The sequence below is a fragment of the Puma concolor genome, chromosome E2 (genome assembly GCF_028749965.1).
Source record: "Puma concolor isolate L17-30 chromosome E2, mPumCon1.1.hap2, whole genome shotgun sequence".
In the NCBI taxonomy this organism is placed as follows: Eukaryota; Metazoa; Chordata; class Mammalia; order Carnivora; family Felidae; genus Puma; species Puma concolor.
The window spans coordinates 56,986,469-57,006,684 of record NC_141681.1 but is presented as its reverse complement, the minus strand read 5'-3'; the positions used below and the strand labels follow the sequence as shown (position 1 = coordinate 57,006,684).

At 39.4% G+C, this 20,216-nt stretch overlaps 2 protein-coding genes across 3 annotated transcripts in view; one reads left to right on the top strand and one right to left on the bottom strand.

Moving 5' to 3' along the window:
- The window catches only part of LOC112850892 (zinc finger protein 677-like), a 92,074-nt gene that overhangs the window by 48,410 nt on the left and 23,448 nt on the right, over positions 1–20,216 (top strand). The window contains exon 6 of one of the 2 annotated variants that reach the window (XM_086688402.1): positions 8,851–9,318. The exons of the other annotated variant lie outside the window; for it this stretch is intronic. Within the exon in view, the coding sequence (XP_086544528.1) occupies positions 8,851–8,862 (12 nt within the window). The 3' untranslated portion in view covers positions 8,863–9,318. Of the gene's footprint in view, positions 1–8,850; positions 9,319–20,216 lie in introns of those variants that run through there. 2 annotated transcript variants of the gene reach the window in all.
- LOC112850890 (uncharacterized) lies at positions 1,048–18,642 on the bottom strand. The gene is made up of 4 exons (XM_086688394.1): positions 18,086–18,642; positions 13,815–13,883; positions 8,226–8,379; positions 1,048–3,477 (listed from the first exon to the last, which is right to left on the bottom strand). Exons 2-4 carry the CDS (start codon positions 13,827–13,829, stop codon positions 1,829–1,831), a joined length of 1,818 nt encoding a protein of 605 aa, XP_086544520.1. The 5' UTR covers positions 13,830–13,883; positions 18,086–18,642; the 3' UTR covers positions 1,048–1,828.

The window sequence follows — 20,216 nt, the reverse complement described above, 5'->3', positions numbered from 1 at the left end:
CTTTGTTTGAGAGATGCAGGAAGTATGGATCCCCCTACTTCTCCTCCATGTTGGCCCCTCCTCTCTCCCCTACTTTGGTTCTTTTGATTAAAAGGTCCTCTAGACTTTTCAGTTTCCAAAAATAAGACTAATTTTTTGCTCATCGATGATATACAACAGCAGTTACCTTTCACAAGAGGGAAAGACCATCATTCCTCTTCCATTTTCTCTACCACATATACCATGTTTAGTAACCCATCACTCTCACATGAAAATCTCATTCTTTCAGTGTCCCGACCTACTGTTTCATGACCATCTATCTGATAGAGTAATCCTTGCCTCTAATAAAATGAACAAAGGCTCTTAATGATACCATTGAATCCAGAGAAGTGCCTATGACCACAGAAAACATGGCAATTTAGATAATAGCTTTATATCTATTCACTGCCACTCCCCATGCTCTCAAATTTATACTGTATCTTAAAATTAGCATCCTAGTTTTTCCAGGTTATAGAGTATGAGTAAGCACCACCTACCTAATCAATTAGGTTCCTTTCACCTTACCATTTCTTTCTGAGACCACTGTGGTTGACAAGTGAAACACATGTAATGAAAGTGTAACATCCATGGACTCCAAACTTGAGGCTTTAAGTCCTCAATAATACTGTAGCCTCAAGGAATATCAAATTGAGAGAGAGAAAGAGAGCGTGAGTGGGGGAGGGGCACAGAGGGAGAACCAGAATCCAAAGCAGGTTCCAGGCTCTCAGCTGTCAGCACATAGCCTGACGCGGGGCTCAAACCCATGAACTCTGAGATCATGACCTGAGCTGAAGTCAGACGCTTAACTGACAAAACCACCCAGGTGCCCCAAGAATAGCAAATGTAGTAAAAAAAATTATAGGGGTGCCTAGCTGGCTCAGTCGGAAAAGCATGTGACTCTTGATTGTGTGGTTGAGTTTGAGTCCCATGATGCATGTAGAGAAGAAAATAAAATCTTTCAAAGAGATTTAAACAGAAGATGATTAGGTCTTTCCAGATATACTTGTTGCATTGACACACTTCATCTCATGAATTTAAATAATTTTAATTTTCTGTGGAATTTAACACCTAAGATTGATTAATGTTCAAAATAAACCTAGTTCCCCCTAGTATGAATTTTCTTATGGTAGTCCACTGAGAGAATTGGCTGAATAAATTATCACTTTAATTACGTTTGTAATGTTTCTGTCCAGTATGAATTCTTTGTTGTAAATTCTTTCAGGACCAAAAGTTGTACATTTTTTTTTTTATTATTATTGGAAGTCTGTACCTCTTAATCCCATTCACTTATTTTTACCCTCCACCCCAAAGTTGTACACTTTTATAAAGCTGACCACACTCATTACATTTGTAAGGTTTCTCCCTAGAAAAAATTATGTTCCCCAAGGTATAACCTTGTATAAGCCTTGCCATACATTCCATTTGTATGGTTCGGAGATTTATATTCTGATACCAGGTGAGGTGTGAGCGATGGTTACAAGTTTTGCCACGTACATTAGTTTCATATGTTAACTCTCCTTGATGGAATCTGTGATGCTGAGTACAGCTTGAACACTTGCTCACTTTATTTGCAAGTTTTCTTTCTACCATGAGTTCTTTGATGACCCCAAAGCTGAAGCTTTGAATAAATGCACCACCACACATATTAGGTTTACTGTGTTTCTTTTCATGATGTGTTTTCTGATGCCTCATAAGTTTTGCAATTGGGCAAAAGCTTTGCCACACTCATTACATTTATAAGGTTTCTCTCCAGTATGGATTTTCTTATGCTGAGTAAGATGTGATCATTCCACTAGAGGCTTTGCTACACTCATAACATTTGTTTCTCTCCAATATGCATTCTCTCATGACACCAAAGGTCTGAATGTTTGATATAAGCCTTATCACATTTATTACATTTATAAGGTTTTTCTCTCGTATGAATTCTTTGATGTCTCGTAAGGCTTGAACTTCGGATAAAATCCTTGTCACACACATTACATTTGTGTGGTTTCTCTCCAGTGTGTATTTTCCGGTGTGTATTAAGGGTTGCAAAATGGGTAAATGCTTTGCCACACTCATTACATTTGTAAGGTTTCTCTCCAGTATGAGTTCTCTCATGACCCCAAAGGTCTGAACGTTTGATAAAAGCCTTATCACACTTACTACATTTATAAGGTTTCTCTCCTGTATGAATTCTCTGATGTGCCATAAGGTTTGAACTTTGGATAAAATCCTTGTCACACACATTACATTTGTGTGGTTTCTCTCCAGTGTGTATTTTCTGATGCCTAGTAATGGATGCAAATTGGGTAAATGCTTTTCCACACTCATTACATGTGTAAGGTTTCTCTCCAGTATGGATTTTTCTATGTTGAGTAAGATTTGAACGCTCAGCAAAGGCTTTGCCACACTCGCTACATTTGTAAGGTTTCTCTCCAGTATGAGTTCTCTCATGACCCCAAAGGTCTGAACGTTTGATAAAAGCCTTATCACACTTACTACATTTATAAGGTTTTTCTCCCGTATGAATTCTCCGATGTGCCATAAGGCTTGAGCTTTGGTTAAAAGCCTTGTCACACACATTACATTTGTGTGGTTTCTCTCCAGTGTGTATTTTCAGATGCCTAGTAAGGTTTGCACATTGGGTAAACGCTTTGCCACACTCGTTACATTTGTAAGGTTTCTCTCCAGTATGGATTTTCTTATGTCGAGTAAGATTTGAACGGTCTGTAAAGGCTTTGCCACAGTCATTACATTTGTAAGGTCTCTGTCCACAATGAATTCTCTCATGACTCATGAGATTTGAGCTTTTGCTAAAAGCCTTCCCACAGTCATTACACTTGTAAGATTTTCCTCTAGCATAACCTCTCCTGTCTTGTGCAGGTAATAAAGGGTATTTTAAAATCTTCCTAGATTTATTCCAAATGTTTTTGGTACTGGGAGGAATTCCTTGAAGTGGTGAGACTGAGGAACCATTGCTGACAGACTTCTCAGTTGGATTACATTCATACATTTTCTCCTCACTGTGAAATCTCTGCAGTTCAGCCCGATGTGCCTGCAAACTTAATCCACTTCTATTTTCCAAGCAGTTTACGTACTGGTTTCCAGCACCAATTCTGTTCTTGTCTAGTTTTAACAAAGTCCTTATAAATGGCTCACCACCCATGAAATACTGGTATGTGTTATTTCTTACAGAAACACTCTGCTTTTTAGGAAGAGTAACTGAGGACTGATTAAGTTGCTGGTCTTTTCTACAAATGAAATTTTTGTTATGGGTCAAAGGCACTTTATAATTTCTTGTATCATATCCCCACTGACTTTCAAACTCATGCATATCTTCCCAGACTTCCTGGAGATCAAAATCCTTGATTCCATGACTTCCATTTCTCTCCAATATCACTAAGTGGTAAAATTCTCCTTTATTAATATTCTCTGTTGGTGATAATTCCTTGATTGCAAATTCATCGGAAGGGATTCCTATTAAAGAGAGTTGGAAGGTAAATATTTTATACTGAATTACATAATTACACAACCAAATAATACTTTATACTGAACACAGTAAGTTTTTCAAGGATGGTCTTCAAACACTACTGTAATAATGTTTTTAAGTTTGCTTTTTATAAATTTTTCCATTTTAATAATTTCTCTGATTTTAAGGTAATTTTTCCAAACACACATTATACACTATCCATATTTTTTGGCCATATAACTGGATAATGAAATAATACTTCATGATTACAGAGCTCACCTATACACTGGCTATTATATAACTGTGCATGAAATCAGAGATGTTTATCTTCCTTAATTCCTAATCTTTATAAAAATGTATTTATCTCAAGCAGTTATTTCATAGTTCAGTGATTCTCAACATATCTTTGATTTCTCCTACTGTGTGTTCCTTATGGAATGTAAATTCTGTCTTTAGTTCTCAAGGAAGAATTCTTTAGAATTCCAGAGACTATTATTTTGTGTAACTGTGATTACTCACTAACTTAACCTGCTAGAGCTACCAATTTTTAGATTGTAATATACAGGTTTCTTAAAATATCTTCTTTCTTTCATCATATTCTCATACACTATTAAACACACATTATTATTAAACACCAGATCAAGTTGCAGTCTTCAGCAACTTGTACTGTGTATGAAGAGGGGTCCTTCTGCACTGTGGGGAGGAGCATATCATGTGGAAACTTAGGTGCTTTGGTGCTCAAAACTAATATACCTGGAGATACCAGTATAGTTCTCTTAGCTCAATAAAAAATCTGAGGAAAGGCCAGGACTTGGACTCAGAAAAGCAAGAGTGAAGCCCAAGGAGTATCAGGCCATGTGGCGACCGTGCTTGTGCTTGCACATCTATGGGAACATGGTTGTGTTGTAAGTTAAACGCCTGACCTTGGTGAAAGGAACTGATTTAGCAACAGGCATAATACGGACTCATCCTGTAAGAATGTACAGTATTGGTATGAGGTGAAAGTGGAAAATATCAAAAAGGAGACAGTATGGTGTTATAGGAAGACTGTAGACTGACATCTGTTTCAGCATTTGTTCTGAAAAGTATCAAACTGAATAGCCCATGAATTCCATTTCTAGGTACTCAAGAGAACTATTTAATATATACATGTTCCAGGAAACACATACAAGAATTATTTTTTAAAGGTTATTTACTTAGAGTAAGAGGGAGAGTGGGGGAGGGGCAGAGAGAGAGAATCCCAAACAGGCTCCACACTGTCAGCACAGAGCCCAGTGCAGAGCTCAAACTCTTGAACTGTGAGATCATGACCTGAGCCCAAATCCAGAGTCAGATGCTAAACTGACTGATCCATCCAGGTGCCCCAAAATAATGTATTATTATATAAAAAGCTATGGCAAATCAATTTCATGATATTTCTGTGACTAAGGCGGTAACTTTAAAAAACCACAAAAAAAGTATGTTCTCAAGGTATCATAAAATCTTGGCTTAAAGAATGCCATAGATTTAGTTGAGGACAATGTGTGTTATAACAATGAGGTGTCACTCCACATGTATGGGAATGGCCAAAATCCAGAACACTAACACTGAATACTAGTGGGGATATGGAGCAGTAAGAACTCTCATTCACTGCTGGTGGGAATGCAAAATGGTATGCCACTTTGGAAGACTGCAAGTTTCTTACAGAATTAAACATACTACTAAATGTTGTCTAGCAGTCATACTCTTTGGTATTTACAAAAATAAGTTGAAAATTTACATCCACTTAAAAACCTACACACAAAATAGAAAAATCCTGTATTTGTATGGAACCACAAAAGAACCCAAATGCTAAAGCATCTTGAGAGAGAAGAACGAAGCTAGAGGAATCACATTCCCAATTTCAAACTCCCTGATTACAAAGCTGTGGTAATTAAAACAGTATGGTATTAGCATAAAAATAGATACATAGATCAACAGAACAGAACAGAGCCTAGAAATAAACTCACACACATGGTCAATTAATTTACAACAAAGAAGACATGACTGTACAATGGGGGAAAGTACAATCTCTTCAATCGATGGTTTGGGAAAACGGGACAGCCAGAGGCAAAAGCGTGAAACTGGACCACTGACTGACACCATACACAAAAATTAACTCAGAATGGATTAAAGATAAATGGATAAAAAACTCCTAGAAGAAAAGATAGAGGGTAAGAAGCTCCTTGACACAGGTCTGGGCAAATTTTTTTGTTTTTTTGACTCTTGACGCCAAAAGAAAAAACAAGAGCAAAAATAAGTGGGACAACATCAAACTAAAAAGTGTCTGCACAGCAAAGTAAACACTTTTTCAACAAAATGTAAAATTAGCAAATGATGTATCTGATAAGGGACTAATAATCCAAAACAGCCCAAAAATGCTCAAATGATCCAATTTAAGAAATGGGCAGAAGAGCTGAATAGACATTTTACAAAGACCTAGAGGTGGCCAACAGGACCATGAAAAGATGCTCAACGTCATTCATCACCAGGGAAATGCAAATCAAAACCACAGTGAGGTATCATTTCACACCTATTAGAATGGCAGTTATTAAAAAGACAAGAATAACAAGCATTGGTGACAGAGTGGGGAATTTGTGCAGTGTTGGTGGGAGATGAAATGGTATAGCCAAGAGAACTACTGTGTGATCCACCAATTCTACTTCTGAGTATTTATCTGAAGAAAACAAAAATACTAACTCAAAAAGAAGCGTTCTGATGTTCACTGCAGCACTATTTATAGTAGTTGAGATACAGATACAATCTAAGTGTCCATTGATGGGTGAATGGATAAAGCTGTGTATATATAACACAATATTATCCAGCCATAAAAAAGAAAGGATCTTGCCATTTGTGACAACATGGATGGACCTTGAGGACATTATGCTAAGAGGAATGAGTCAAAGACCAATACAGTATGATTTCTCTTATATGTGGAATCTTAACAAAACAACCTCTCCTAGTAGATACAGAGAACAGATTGGTGGTTACTACAGGCAGGAAGTTGAGGGGACAGTGGCAGAAATGGGTGAAGGGATCAAAAGGTTAAGAAAAAAAAAGAGGGAAGCCTAGCTGGCTCACTTGGTAGAGCATGCAACCCTTGACCTTGTGGTGGTGAGTTCAAACCCCACAATAGGTGCAGAGATTACTTAACATCAAAATTTGCTGCTGCCTCTTTAGTTCTTAAAACAACCTAAACAAAACACCACCCAAATTTATTAATATGGTGCTTTCCGTATATCAGGAATGCAATAAACATCTGTGGAATGATACATGTTTTTCCTACAGAAAAGCTAACTAGAGATGTCAGTAAGCTGTGCTGTATTTCAACTACATCTAATTTTGGATTTTCACTTTTTGGAATTATCCACATCATGACTTCCTCCTAATTAATGCACAATGGCCCGACCCTAAGAAGCCAGGATGGCCCAGGAAAGAAAGAGATAAACTTTAGCTCTACTTTTATTGGACAGATACTACATTTTGTTTGTCTCCTGAGAAGTTCTCTCTAGGACACAAAATAGAAATGGAAAGTGAACAGGTCCTGGGGTCTGCACTATAGAGGCCTCAGCTCTGACCTGTATGGAATGAGAACCAAGAGAGATCAGGGAAAAGATTCCTTAGGGACAGCCATCCCAGTCCCTCTCAAACCATGGCACCAGTATGGTCAGACCTAGAGGTCAGATCTAGAGGGTCAGACCTGGCCCAGGTAACAGCGTTGTAGGTCCTAATAGTGGGAGTTTAGACGTGTACACATTTGATTTACACATCTGAATAACAGAATGAGAAGTGTGGGGTAGGGGGTGAGGGAGGCTTTTCTTTGAAAGCTCATAAGGAATGAACTTGTATTTTCCCACAGATCCTTCCCAAACAGTATTTACTGGAGCTGTTTACTCTGTGCCCATCTAAGCTCTGACTTGTGCTCACATCTCCAATACATTCCCACCTGTCTGGATTTCCCCAAATATTCAGGTCACTTTCCACAGTCCAGGGCTCTTTCCCTGCTTCGAAAATGGAGATGATATTCAGCTCAAGAAGAGATTTCCATTTATAAAGAAAAACAGATCTGCTTTGCTCTTCCAGAATACATTCCCAGCTTGTTGTTCAACAAAGAAAGGACATTCAGTATATGTGGGTGTGGAAACATATTTCAAAAAGTAGTCAACTGAGTGCCTGAATGCTTAAGGATTATTTTAGGTATGCAGAGATCTGGTTCTTTCCAAGAAATACTGAACCAAAAGCACAAGGGTAAAACCACAGAATCAGATATTTTAAAAAATTCACCGTAAGGTTTCCTTTTCCTTCCCCAACTTTAAGTAACTTTATTGTCTCTGAGCCTTATCTTTAATGATGTCCGTGAAATTGGACTTACTAAGACTTTCAGGGTTTTTACATCCTATTCCCCAGACTTCTAGATGGTTATTTAAATTCTAGTTAGTTAACAAACAGTATAGTATGGGTTTCAGTAGAATTTAGTGATTCATATAATACCCAGTGCTCGTCATCACCATTTCCCTCCCATAAGGTTTTCTGACTAATGTTCTGCAACCACCTAAACAAGCAGGAGTGCAGAACTTCTGAAGGAAAGGGAAGTTAAGAGTCCATTTGCCACATTATGATGCCTTTCCATTCTCCATCAAAACGGCTGCAATCACTCCCTAAAGAACAGGGATTTGAAACTCCTATGATCAAGTCAGGGACTGTCAAAAGGAAATGCAAACACATAAAAAGTAATTACCGACTTCTGGAGGGAAGTTATCTTCACCCAGGGAGACCAGGTTCCTGTAGGTCTCCAACATCACGTCCCTGTACAAGGACCTCTGAGCAGGGTCCAGGCACTCCCACTCCTCCTGAGAGAACTCTATGGCTACGTCCCTGAATGTCAACCGTCCCTGAAAGGAAAACACATTTCACCAAGTGGACAGGGAAAGTGTTCTTATTTGACACAAAATTAGGGAAGCACAGATGTGTAAAGATGGACTTGGCTAGAGTGAGTATTCTTTGATTTGTGTAAGATAATTTTGAAGAGATAAAGTTAACATAAAATTAGCCATTTTAAAGTACCATTCAGTGACAGTGCATTCACAATGTTGCATAAACCTCACCTCTGTCTAGATAGAAAACATTTTTATCAGCCCCAAAGGAAATCTTTTACCCATTAAGCAGGTGCTTCCTATTGCCCAGTCCCTGGCAACCACTAATGCTTTTTCTCTGGATTTACTGATTTTGGATCTTTTCATGTGAATGGAATGGCATCAAAAATGTGACCGTTTGCATCTGCCTTCTTTCACTTGGAATAATGTTTGGGGTTCATCCATGATATAGTATGTATCAGTGGTACATTTGCTTTCTTCTGCCTGCAGAGTATTCCATAGAAGGACTAGACCATATTCACTCAACTGCTGATGGGCATTTGCTTGTTACCACCTTTGCCTGATGTTACTAAGTTGCTGTGAACTTTCAAGTACAAGTAAGTTTGAATATTTGTTTTCAGTTCTTTTGGTTATATACCTAGGAGTGGAATTACTGGGTCACATGGTTTAATATTTTGAGAATTGGCCACACTGTTTTCTGCAGCAGCTACAACAGCTTAACAGCAATGTGTCATGATTCTAATTAGAATCTTTACATCTTTACCAACACTTATTTTTTGTTGTTGTTGTTGTTGTTTTACAATAGTCATCCTAGTGGGTATGAAATGATAACTCATTTGGTTTTGACTTTGCATCTTACTAATGACTACTTTCATTGAACACCTCTTCTTGTGCTTGTTTCATTTGTATATCTTCTATGGAGAAACGTCTATTAAAATACTTTGACTATTTTGCAAATTGGGCTCTTTGTATTTTGGTTGTTGAGTTGTAGAGAAGTTCTTCATATATTTCTAGGTTCTGCACCCTTACTAGATTTGTGATTTGCAAATTATTTCCTCCCATTTGGTAGACTGTTTCACTCATGTGATAATGTCTCAGTGCACAGACATGATTGTGACAAATACCAATTTATCTACTTAGTCATTTTCTCTTTTGCTTTTGGTATCATATATAAAAATCCACTGCCAACCCTAAGGTCATGAAGATCTACCTCTATGTTTTCATCTAAGACTTTATAGTTTTAGCTCTTACCTGTAGTCTTTTGATTAATTCTGAATTTATTTACTTATATGGTAGGAGGTAGTTTCAGTTTCATTGACACAAGGATATCCAGTTGTTCCAGTACCATTAAAGAGACTATTCTTTTTTCCACTGTTTTTGGCAGACTTGTAAAAGGGAATGGATTGCAGACGTATGGGTTTACTTGTGGACGCTCAATTCTATCACTTTGATCTGTATTTCTAGCCTCTGCTAGAATTATAGTTTTGATTACTCAAAGTTATTGTAGTCAGGTTTGATGTCAAGAATTCTAAGTCCTCCGATATTGTTCTTTCTCATATTTATTTTCCTTATTTGGTGTCCTTACCAATTCTATGTGAGTTTTAGAATGAGGTTTCCCATTTGGGCAAAACATGCTGTTGGGGTGTTCTAAGGACTGCATTACCCTTTATATTGCTCTGGGGAGTACTGCCATTTTAAGGTCTTCTAAGCCACAAGCACAGGATATCTTGACATTTGTTTAGGTTTTCTTTAATTTTCCTCAACAACTTTGTATGAAATTTCAGTGTGTGTAAATCTTCCATTTCCTTGGTTAAATTTATTCCCATTTGTTTTCTTGCTCTTCTAAATGGAACTGTTTACTTACTGTCCATTTGTTGATTGCTCCTGTACAGAAACACAACCTGAATTTTGAGTGTTGATACTGTATTCTGTAACTTCAGTGAATTCATTCTAATAGTTTGAGGATTCTTATTTCTTTTTTTTTATATGAAATATAATTTATTGTCAGTTTGGTTTCCATACAACACCCAGTGCTCATCCCAAAAGGTGCCCTCCTCAATGCCCATCACCCACTTTCCCCTCTCCCCCACCCCCCACCAACCCTGTTTGTTCTCAGTATTTAAGTCTCATGGTTTGCCTCCCTCTCTCTAACTACCCCCCCCCCCCCCACCATGGTTCTCTGTTAAGTTTCTCAGGATCCACATATGAGTGAAAACATATGGTAACTGTCTTTCTGAGGATTCTTATTTCTAAATACAAGATCATGTACACTATGAGTGGAGATCGTTTGATTTCTTTTCCAATTCTGACACATTTTATTTATCCTCTGTATTTTCTCTAATTAAAGTTTCCCATACAGTGTTGATATGTGGTGGCACAGTGGGGCATACGTGTTTTGTTCTTGATATTAGGGGGAAGTTTTCAGTTGTTCACCAATGAGTATGATGTTAGCTATGGAATTTTTATAATATCCTTTTTCGGACTGATCAGGTTCCCTTCTATTCCTAGTTTTGAGTGCAATGTTTTTGGTGAGTGGAGTGTTCTATATATGTCTGCTGAGTTTAGCTGGTTTAGTGTTGCACAGTCCTCTATTACTGATGTCTGGTGGTTCTGTCCATTATTAAAAAGGGAACACTGAGGTCTCCCTCTGTTATAGTAGAACTCTTTTTTTGCTTCAAAAAATTGGAGGCTTTGCTGTTATATACATATCATTTGTAGTTGTTTTATCCTCGTGATGGACTGACTCTTTTTTCAATATAGAATGTCCTTCAACATCTTTAGTAGCAATTTTACAACTTAAAGTCTGTTTGGTCTGATATGTGTATAGCTACTCAGGTAGGTTTCGTGACTATCTGCAAGGAATGTCTTTTTCCATCCTTCCACTTTCAACCTATTTGTGTATCTAAAACAAGCCTTGGGGCACCTGGGTGGCTCAGTTGGTTAAGCTTCCAACTTTGACTCAGGTCATGATCTCATGGTTTGTGGGTTCGAGCCCCACATCGGGCTCTGTGCTGACAGCTCAGAACCTGGAGCCTACTTCAGATTCTGTGTCTTCCTCTCTCTCTGCCCCTCTCCCACTCGTGCTCTGTCTCTCTCTCCCAAAAATAAAATAAACATTAAAATTTTTTTAAAAAAGCTGACTGATTGGGGCACCTGGGTGGCTCAGTCGGTTAAGCGTCCGACTTCGGCTCAGGTCATGATCTCACGGTTCGTGAGTTCGAGCCCCGTGTCGGGCTCTGTGCTGACAGCTCAGAGCCTGGAGCCCGTTTCAGATTCTGTGTCTCCCTCTCTCTCTGACCCTCCCTTGTTCATGCTCTGTCTCTCTCTGTCTCAAAAATAAATAAACGTTAAAAAATTTTTTTTTTCAATAAAAAAATAAAAAGCTGACTGATTATGTGCTTGCCAGGGATCTCCATGCATTTGTCATACTTGAAGTTAATTGAGTTTTTTGGATGTGTAGGTTGTTTTGACATATTGGGGAGGTTTTCAACTCTTATTTCTTCAAATATTCTTTCTGCCCTTTCTTTATCTTATCCTTCTAGGACTCCTATTACATGTATATCAGTATTCTTGATAGTGTTTGAAGATTTCTTAGTCTCCAGTCATTTTTCTTCTTTTTTTCCCTTTTATTCTTTTTCTTCCTTTCTTCTGCTTACACTTGATAATTTCAGTTAACTTATGTTTGGGTTCACTGATTCTTTATTCTTATTGTCCATCTATTGTCCATTCACCCTCTAGTGAATTTTGAATTTTGGCTATTATACTTTTTTAACTCCAGAATAACTATTCCATCACTTTCTATTTCATCTGTCTCTTTACTGATATTTTCTATTTGTTGAAACATTATTCTCCTACTTCTTAGATGTTTTCCATGTTTTCCTTTAGCTGAGGATGTTCAAGACAATTGATTTAAAATCTTTATTTAGTAAGTGGAATGTCTGTGCCTCCTCAGAAAGACTATCATTAACCTGGTAATCATGCTTAAGCTGTACAATCTTTTTTTTTCTTTTTTTTTTAAATGTTTATTGGTTTTTGAGAGAAAGACAGAATGTGAGCAGGGGAGGGGCAGAGAGAGGGAGACACAGAATCTGAAGTAGGCTCTAGGCTCTGAGCTGTCAGCACAGAGCCCCATGTGGACTTCTTATTCATTAACCATGAGATCATGACCTGAGCCCAAGTCGGACATCTTATCGACCTAGCCAACCAGGCACCCCGTAATAATTTTAAGATACCCTTATGTGTCTGTAGTGAAGTCTGCCTGCTGAGAAGCCACCACCATGGCATTCTTTGAAACAGTAAGAAATTGTAAAGGACCCATGTTTCTTCATTTAGTGAATGCTCCAATGAGGATCTAAAAAAGCAGTTATCTCTACGTTTACTAACATGAGAACAACTTCAAGACATATGGTATGTAAATATTTCAATTTGCAGAGTGAAATATGATGATAAAACATGTAGTGAAGAATATTTTCTAAAATCACATTACAATATGTAAATACATTTTTAGAAGATTTGCACTAAAGAGAACATCGGTTCCTGATGAAGACAATCCGTGATGGTGAAAGATGTGAGAGGGAATGGTTATTTTACTTATTAGTTTCTAAGATGTACCACTGTGTGGAACTGAACCACAAAAATATATACTAGAGGGGTTTAATACAAAAAAAAATTTAACAATTATTAGTAAAATGAAAATTGAGCACCAGCCTCTCTGATGACAGAAAGTTCTGGTCCTATGTCAGGCTAAGTTATAAACATTTTTATTTAAAATATCTACGGCATAAGAGTTCCTGAAAGAACACCACACATGGTCTTTATGAGATGGATGTGCTATAAATAATTTAAAGAACACTTACTGTTAGAAAAGTAGGTTGATTCTACATTTTAAAACTAATTGTGTTAACAAAACTCTCTATTCCTTATCCATACTTTGAACTTCCCATTCTATTCCAAAGTATTAATATTTGGGAGTCAGAAGCACACTGGTTCCCTCGTTTAACGTCAAAAGGCATTTGTAAAATCAGTCAAAGCAAATTTCCCCGTCAGTCTTATTTTCCAGGGTTTCTCAAGTACTTGTGAGCATTAATATATTACTTACGTATGTAATCTCTTTAATCCTGGTTTATTTATATGAGCTGAATGGGCATCTAGAAGGAGTCTCTGAAGAATCCTACTGCCCAACCTCAAGGACATGACAGCCCACTTCCCCCATCTCTAGTTCTTGCCTGCAAAGAAACTCCTTCACAGGATAACCACCTAAAAGGAGCCTCTTCCCAAGTTCCATGTCACTGGGTCACAGTGAGATGGAATCTGCATGGAGATGAGAGGAGACTGGGAGAAGGCCCTGGGTGGGAGTAAACACTGTAGGCAGGACAACTCTGAGATGGAGAAGATTAATGAGTCCAAAATGTGATATTTTAGGAAGAACAATCATCGAAAAATAGGACTTTTACCTGGAAAAGAGCCATTCCTCCTTTTTTTTCCCCCTCTTCTTCTGGTCTTCCTTCTCAGGTAAAGTTATACTGTGTGACAAAAAGTATGTTGTTTAATGTTTAGAATCAAGATATCCTCTTCCTCTGCCACAGTATGCATATAGAGTATGCATACAGAGAGCACCTTACTATGGGAAAAAGACCTTTGCTGCCCACCGCAACAGAAGGGATGCAGGGAGAATAAACTCCTATATGGAGTCCAACAAGTGCATTTGTCAAGCATTTCTTCAGAAAGCCCTCCCCTCCTGCTGAAACGTACACACTCTACTGAAACTGCATTGTCTTGTCTACCTGGCACTCAGCCTAAGGGAACTCCCTCATTCAAGTTCTTGGCTCCTCCCTAGGAAGCCAGCATCCAATGAATGGTTGATGGAAGACACAGAAGCCTGTCCATGCCATCAATTTGGAACAAGTTGCCACCTGAGCTCCAAAGCTCCCTGGTTACTACACTCTGAGTTTAGATCTTTGTCCTCATGGTGATGGGAAGCCATGAGAAGGTTTAATGTCAAAAGATGACACAAATTTTTAAGATATAGCTAAGACACACAGAGAGGGTGGAGCTGACAGAGGCATGTCTCTCTCTCTAAGACTATTCTGCCTCTTTATAAGTGGTTTTTATTATTTTTGGAAATGGGTCACATTGTAAACTCTAATGATAACTGCATACCCTCATCCAGAAAACTGCCAACACAAAAACACACCCAACTTTTGAAAATCATTTCAGGGATCTTATTAGCTCAGGTTCAGAATTTTTGGTCTGTCATCTCCATGTTACAGGTAGGTACACTGGGGCTCAGAAGGGGAGTAATTTTACCAAGTTACCCCTAAGAAGTTTGAGTTGAGTGAGCAGAACTGGGTGTAAGTAAATTCTGAAATGATGGCCTGGATAGCTTTAAGCAGAAAGGGCTTGTCCTGGCATCCTAATCAGCAAGGAGGAAGTCAAACTTTCACTCTTTGCAGATGACTTGTACTTTATATGGAAATCCCAAAGATTCCACCAAAAAACTGCTAGAACTGATCCATGAATTCAGCAAAGTCTCAGGATATAAAATTAATGCACAGAAATCAATTGCATTTCTTTTTTTTTTTTAATGTTTATTTTAGAGACAGAGAGAGAGGCAGAGCATGAGGAAGGGAGGGGCAGAGAGAGAGGGAGACATAGAATCCGAAGTAGGCTCCAAGCTCTGAGCTGTCAGCACAGAGCCTGACGCAGGGCTCAAACTCAAAAACAGAGAGATCATGACCTGAACTGAAGTCAGACACTTAACGGACTGAGCCACCCAGGTGCCCCTAATTGAATTTCTATACACCAATCATGAAGCAGCAGAAAGAGAAATCAAGGAATCGATCCCATTTACAACTGCACCAAAACCCATAAAATACCTAGGAATAAACCTAACCCAAGAGGTGGAAAATCAATACCCTGAAAACTATATAGAAAGCTTACGAAAGAAATTGAAGACACCAAAAAAAAAAAAAAAAAGGAAAAATATTCCACACTCATGGATGGGAAGAACAAATATTGTTAAAATGTCAATACTACCCAAGGCAATCTACATATTCAATGCAATCCCTATCAAAATAATACCAGCATTCTTCACAGAGCTAGAAAAAACAATCCTACAATTTGTATGAAACCACAAAAGACCCCAAATAAAGCAATCCTGAAAAAGATAACCAAAGCTGCAAATATCACAATTCCGGACTTCAAGCTGTGTTACAAAGCTGTAATCAGCAAGACAGTATGGAACTAGCACAAAAACAGACCCACAGATCAATGGAACAAACTAGAGAACCCAGAAATGGACCCACAAACATATGGCCAACTAATCTTTGACAAAGCAGGAAAGAATATCCAATGGAATAAAGACAGTCTCTTCAGCAAGTGGAGCTGGGAAAACTGGACAGTGACATGCAGAAGAAATCTGGACCACTTTCTTACACCATACACAAAAATAAATTCAAAATGGATGAAAGACCTAAATGTAAGACAGGAAGCCATCAACATCCTCGAGGAGAAAGCAGGCCAAAACCTCTTTGACCTGGCCGCAGCAATTTCTTACTCAACATGTCTCCAGAGGCAAGAAAAACAAAAACAAAAATGAACTATTGGGACCTCATCAAAATAAAAAGCTTCTGCACAGCGAAGGAAACAATCAGCAAAACTAAAAGGCAAACAGCGGAATGAGGGAAGATATTTGCAAATGGCATATCAGATAAAGGATTAGTATCCAAAATCTATAGAGAACTTCTCAAACTCAGCACCCAAAAAACAATCCAGTGAAGAAATGAAGACATGAATAGACACTTTTCCAAAGAAGACATCCAAATGGCCAACCGACACATGAAAAAATGCTCAACTTCACTCACCATCAGGGAAATACAAATCAAAACCACAATGAGATACCACCTCACACCTATCAGAATGGCTAACAGTAACAACTCAGGCAACGACAGATGTTGGCGAGGATGCAGAGAAAGAGGATCTCTTTTGCACTGCTGGTGGGAATGCAAATGGGTGCAGCCACTCTGGAAAAAGTATGGAGGTTCCTTAAAAAATTAAAAATAGAACTACCCAATGACCCAGCACTTGCAGTGCTACGTATTTATCCAAGGGATACAGATGTGCTGCTTCGAAGGGGGACACGCACCCCAATGTTTAAAGCAGCACTATTGACAATAGCCAAAGAATGAAAACAGCCCAAATGTCCATCGACTGAATAATGGATAAAGAAGATGTGGTATATACATATATATGTGTATATATACATACATACATACATATACACACACACACACACAAGTATATATGTATATAAGTATATATATATGTATATACAAGTATTATATGTATATATATAAGTGGAGTATTAACTTGGCAATCAAAAAGAATACAATCCTGCCATTTGCAACAATATGGACAGACTAGAGTGTATCATGCTAAGTGAAATTAGCAGTCAGAGTAACACATACAACATACGACTTCACCCATATGTGGAATTTATGACACAAAACATATGAACATAAGGGAAGGGAAGCAAAAATAATGTACAAACAGGGAGGGAGACAAAACATAAAGACTTAAATACAGAGAACAAACTGAGGGTTGCTGGAAGGGTGCTGGGTGGGAGGATGAGCTAAATGGGTAAGGGGCGTTAAGAAGGACACTTCTTGGGATGTTCACTGGGTTTTATATGTGGGGGATGAATCACTGGATTTTGCTGCTCCTGAAATCATTATTGCACTACATGCTAACTGGGATGTAAATTTAAAAAAAAAAAAAAAAAAAAAAAAGTGTTGGTCCTAATTCCAGATTACCTTTCATATTCCCGAACAAGAGAGGCTTGTCTTTCATGGGTTTGATCAAACCCAAACATTTAATTCCTCTTTTCCAGAAAAGCTGTATGAAATTACAAATAGTTACAAGTCCTGGAAAACATGAAAAAGGGTGACCTGTGGGGATGAGCTCTGAGCAATCTGTATTATGAACAGATGGGCTCTGCTGGAACAAAGTTCCACATCAATCCAGACCACCTTTCAACATGTGTACAGAAAAGACAAAGGGGACTTGAGAGGATCGTCTAATTAGTTGGAGACTTCAGCTTGGAACTCAGTAATGTAAAAGATCACTTAAGGGAAAAAGAGAACTGTTGAATATTAAATTAACTGCCTGAACACGTTTTGAGTGTTAAAGATTATCAACACCCTTAACGGATGTGTAAGGAAATATTATAAAGTTATTTACCAGAAATCAAAGAATGGTTCCAACATATGATAGAGTAGAAAGTATATAAAATTCATAATCTGAACAATAAAATTCAGAGGGAAAATAATTTGGAAATTAAAAAGATATCCAATGGATTCTGAGATTAAAGCCAAAACAAGTATGAGGATACACCAAAGAATACCATGAGCCACAGGAAAAAGGGAGAGAGACAAACAGTACTGTTAATGATGGCCATTGTAAAAAGCACCATGTGGTTATAGAAAGTCTTCCCTGGTTAACTCACTGAGCTAGTCCTCTGCCCTCTAGATGAGTAGGGGTTGCAAATGGAATTGATCTTCTGATGCAATGCTTAGAAACAGCAGATGCCTCAAACATCAGGGTTCACAACTCTCAATCTCTTCTGTATAACGAACAATTCACCAAATTTTAGATTAATGAAGTCATAAAGCCACAAATCAGTACTTCACAACTTAATATCCCCATATCCAGTCAATTCAGTACTCACCTGGATTTGGGTCCTGTGCTTTGTCTGAGACCACTACGTGTTTTCTTCTCTGTATAAGTCTCTGTGTCCTTGTTTCTCTTCTGTCCCTTTGTCCATTTCTGTGTCCCTGCCTCACTATTCCTCCTCCAACAGTCTGACCCCACTCTATTACGGCCTCTGTTTCAATCCCCGCCGTTCTTTCTCCCCACACTTTATGACGGCCTTCTAACTCTGCAGATTTCTGCGTCTTTCCCTGCCATCTCTGTCCCCACTCTGACCTCCCTGCGGCGGGGCGAAGGGCCTGCATCCACCTCCCTAGTGACGACTGTGCACGACGCGGTTGGGGGTGGACGGCAGTGGGGAGACTCGGGAGTCAGAGAAAGGTTCTGAGCAGGAAAGCGACTGTCAGGGCGATCGGGGTCTGCAAGGGCCAGAGACAGAAAGGCTGGGCCCGTACCTGCCTCAGAGCGATTTTAAACGGAAACGATGCAGAGGCCCGGGACCCGCCCCGAGCGACTGGGATCGGAACGTCTTATAGCCACGCCGCGAGAGGTGAAAGGGACGAGTGAGTGCAAGGATTTTACCTTCCAGGCGACCCCGAAACCTGGATGTGGAGGCGGGGCTTTAGGAGCACGGCCCCTGGTGTAAACCAGGAAAATGGAGACTCACTCACCCGAGCGCGCTGGTTGCTCCGGGCGATCCAGTTCCGGGTCTGCAGGAAAGTGCGCAAGCGCGAGTCGCTGGGCGGGGCCGGGGCGCGTTTATGACACGGCGGGTTTAGGCGGGGCCTGGGCGTACAGTGTCCTCCCCGGCTCAGGGTCTGCTTCCTGGTGTCTGCCAGTCCTGTTTGTCTTTTCTGCCCCGCGGTTTCAGGTTCTGCTTTTGGATTCCTCCCAATCCCGCTGGTGTCGTTTGGAGCCAGGCTGGGCACAAGGTTAGGGAAGGGTGGGCCGCTTCTGTTGGGAGCGGCGGTATTTGACAAATTCAACACGATGCCGGGGGAAACATTTGTAGCAAGCAGTGTAGACGCGCCTCCAGCTGGGGAGGCGGAGCAGCGCGGGGACTTGGGGCTGGGGGTCCTAGTGGGTCGACTGAGACGGGACAGTTACAGCTCTTTGTTTAATGCAGCAAAAGTCGGGGTGGTCAGTGTCGGTGATGGACGCTACATTGCGAAATGCAAAACCGTTTTGTGGAGAATGTGCAGTTTGGTATTAACTCCCCATCAGAGCTTTTCACTGAATTGTCACTTCTCTCTACTCGCCGGACTGCTTTCCGCCCTGGGCTGTGGGAGCGAAAAGCTGGCAAGTTGCTTTAAAGGAACATTTTTGCCTCTATAAGTGTTCATTAATGTCTTTTTCTTTAGATTTGATATTCGAATCCACACCTCTCGAGATGAATTACAAATCCAAACGTCTTTGAAACCTACCACATGGCACCTGTATTTGCTTAAGCCCTTAATTGCCAAATTTCATTGCACTTTTAATTTTTTTAAATCTTTGTTCTCGGTTATTTTGGAAGGATTTTTTTCCCTTGAAAATTAGATTTTTAAAAATGTATTTATTTTGAGAGAGAGCACGGGAGGGAGAACAAGCGGGGAGGGGCAGTGAGCTAGATCTGCAATCCGAAGCCGGCTCTGAGCAGAGCCCTCTGTCCCCTCCCCCGGCCCCCCCCCTCCAACTCTGGGCTGGATCTCACAAACCCTGAGATCCTGACCTCAGCCAAAAGCAAGAGTCTGAGGGTCAGCCACTGAGTCATCCAGGTACCCGGAAAATTAGATCTTTTTGTTTTCTGTTTGTGAATGCTTGGTAACAAGTGCAGATGAGGAGGCTTGGAAAAGGTGTACTCTTTCAGAGATACTTAACTTTTCCTAGTACTGATGAAATAGTGGTTTTGAAATATTTCCAGAGACATGTCTGTTCTTTATGTCAATAATACAAGCAAATTGTAAAACTAGATTTTCATATTTTCAGCAGCATCATATATACTGTTAATAATCTTCAATAGGAAATATGCAAGTTAATAGCTCCTCTTCTGTTTTCCTGTGGAAATCCTGAAGGTGGTGCTGGCTGGATTTGTTTTTCACACCCTCTCTATTGAGTGACTGCCCCCTCCAGTGCTTAAATCTCTGCAAGGAGTGAATGAACACATGACT

Excerpts from the sequence above, each read along its gene's own strand:
- LOC112850890 (XM_086688394.1), bottom strand. Across the intron at positions 3,478-8,225 it reads TAACTTCCCTCCAGAAGTCG|GAATCCCTTCCGATGAATTT; the intron begins GTAATTACTTTT and ends TCTCTTTAATAG.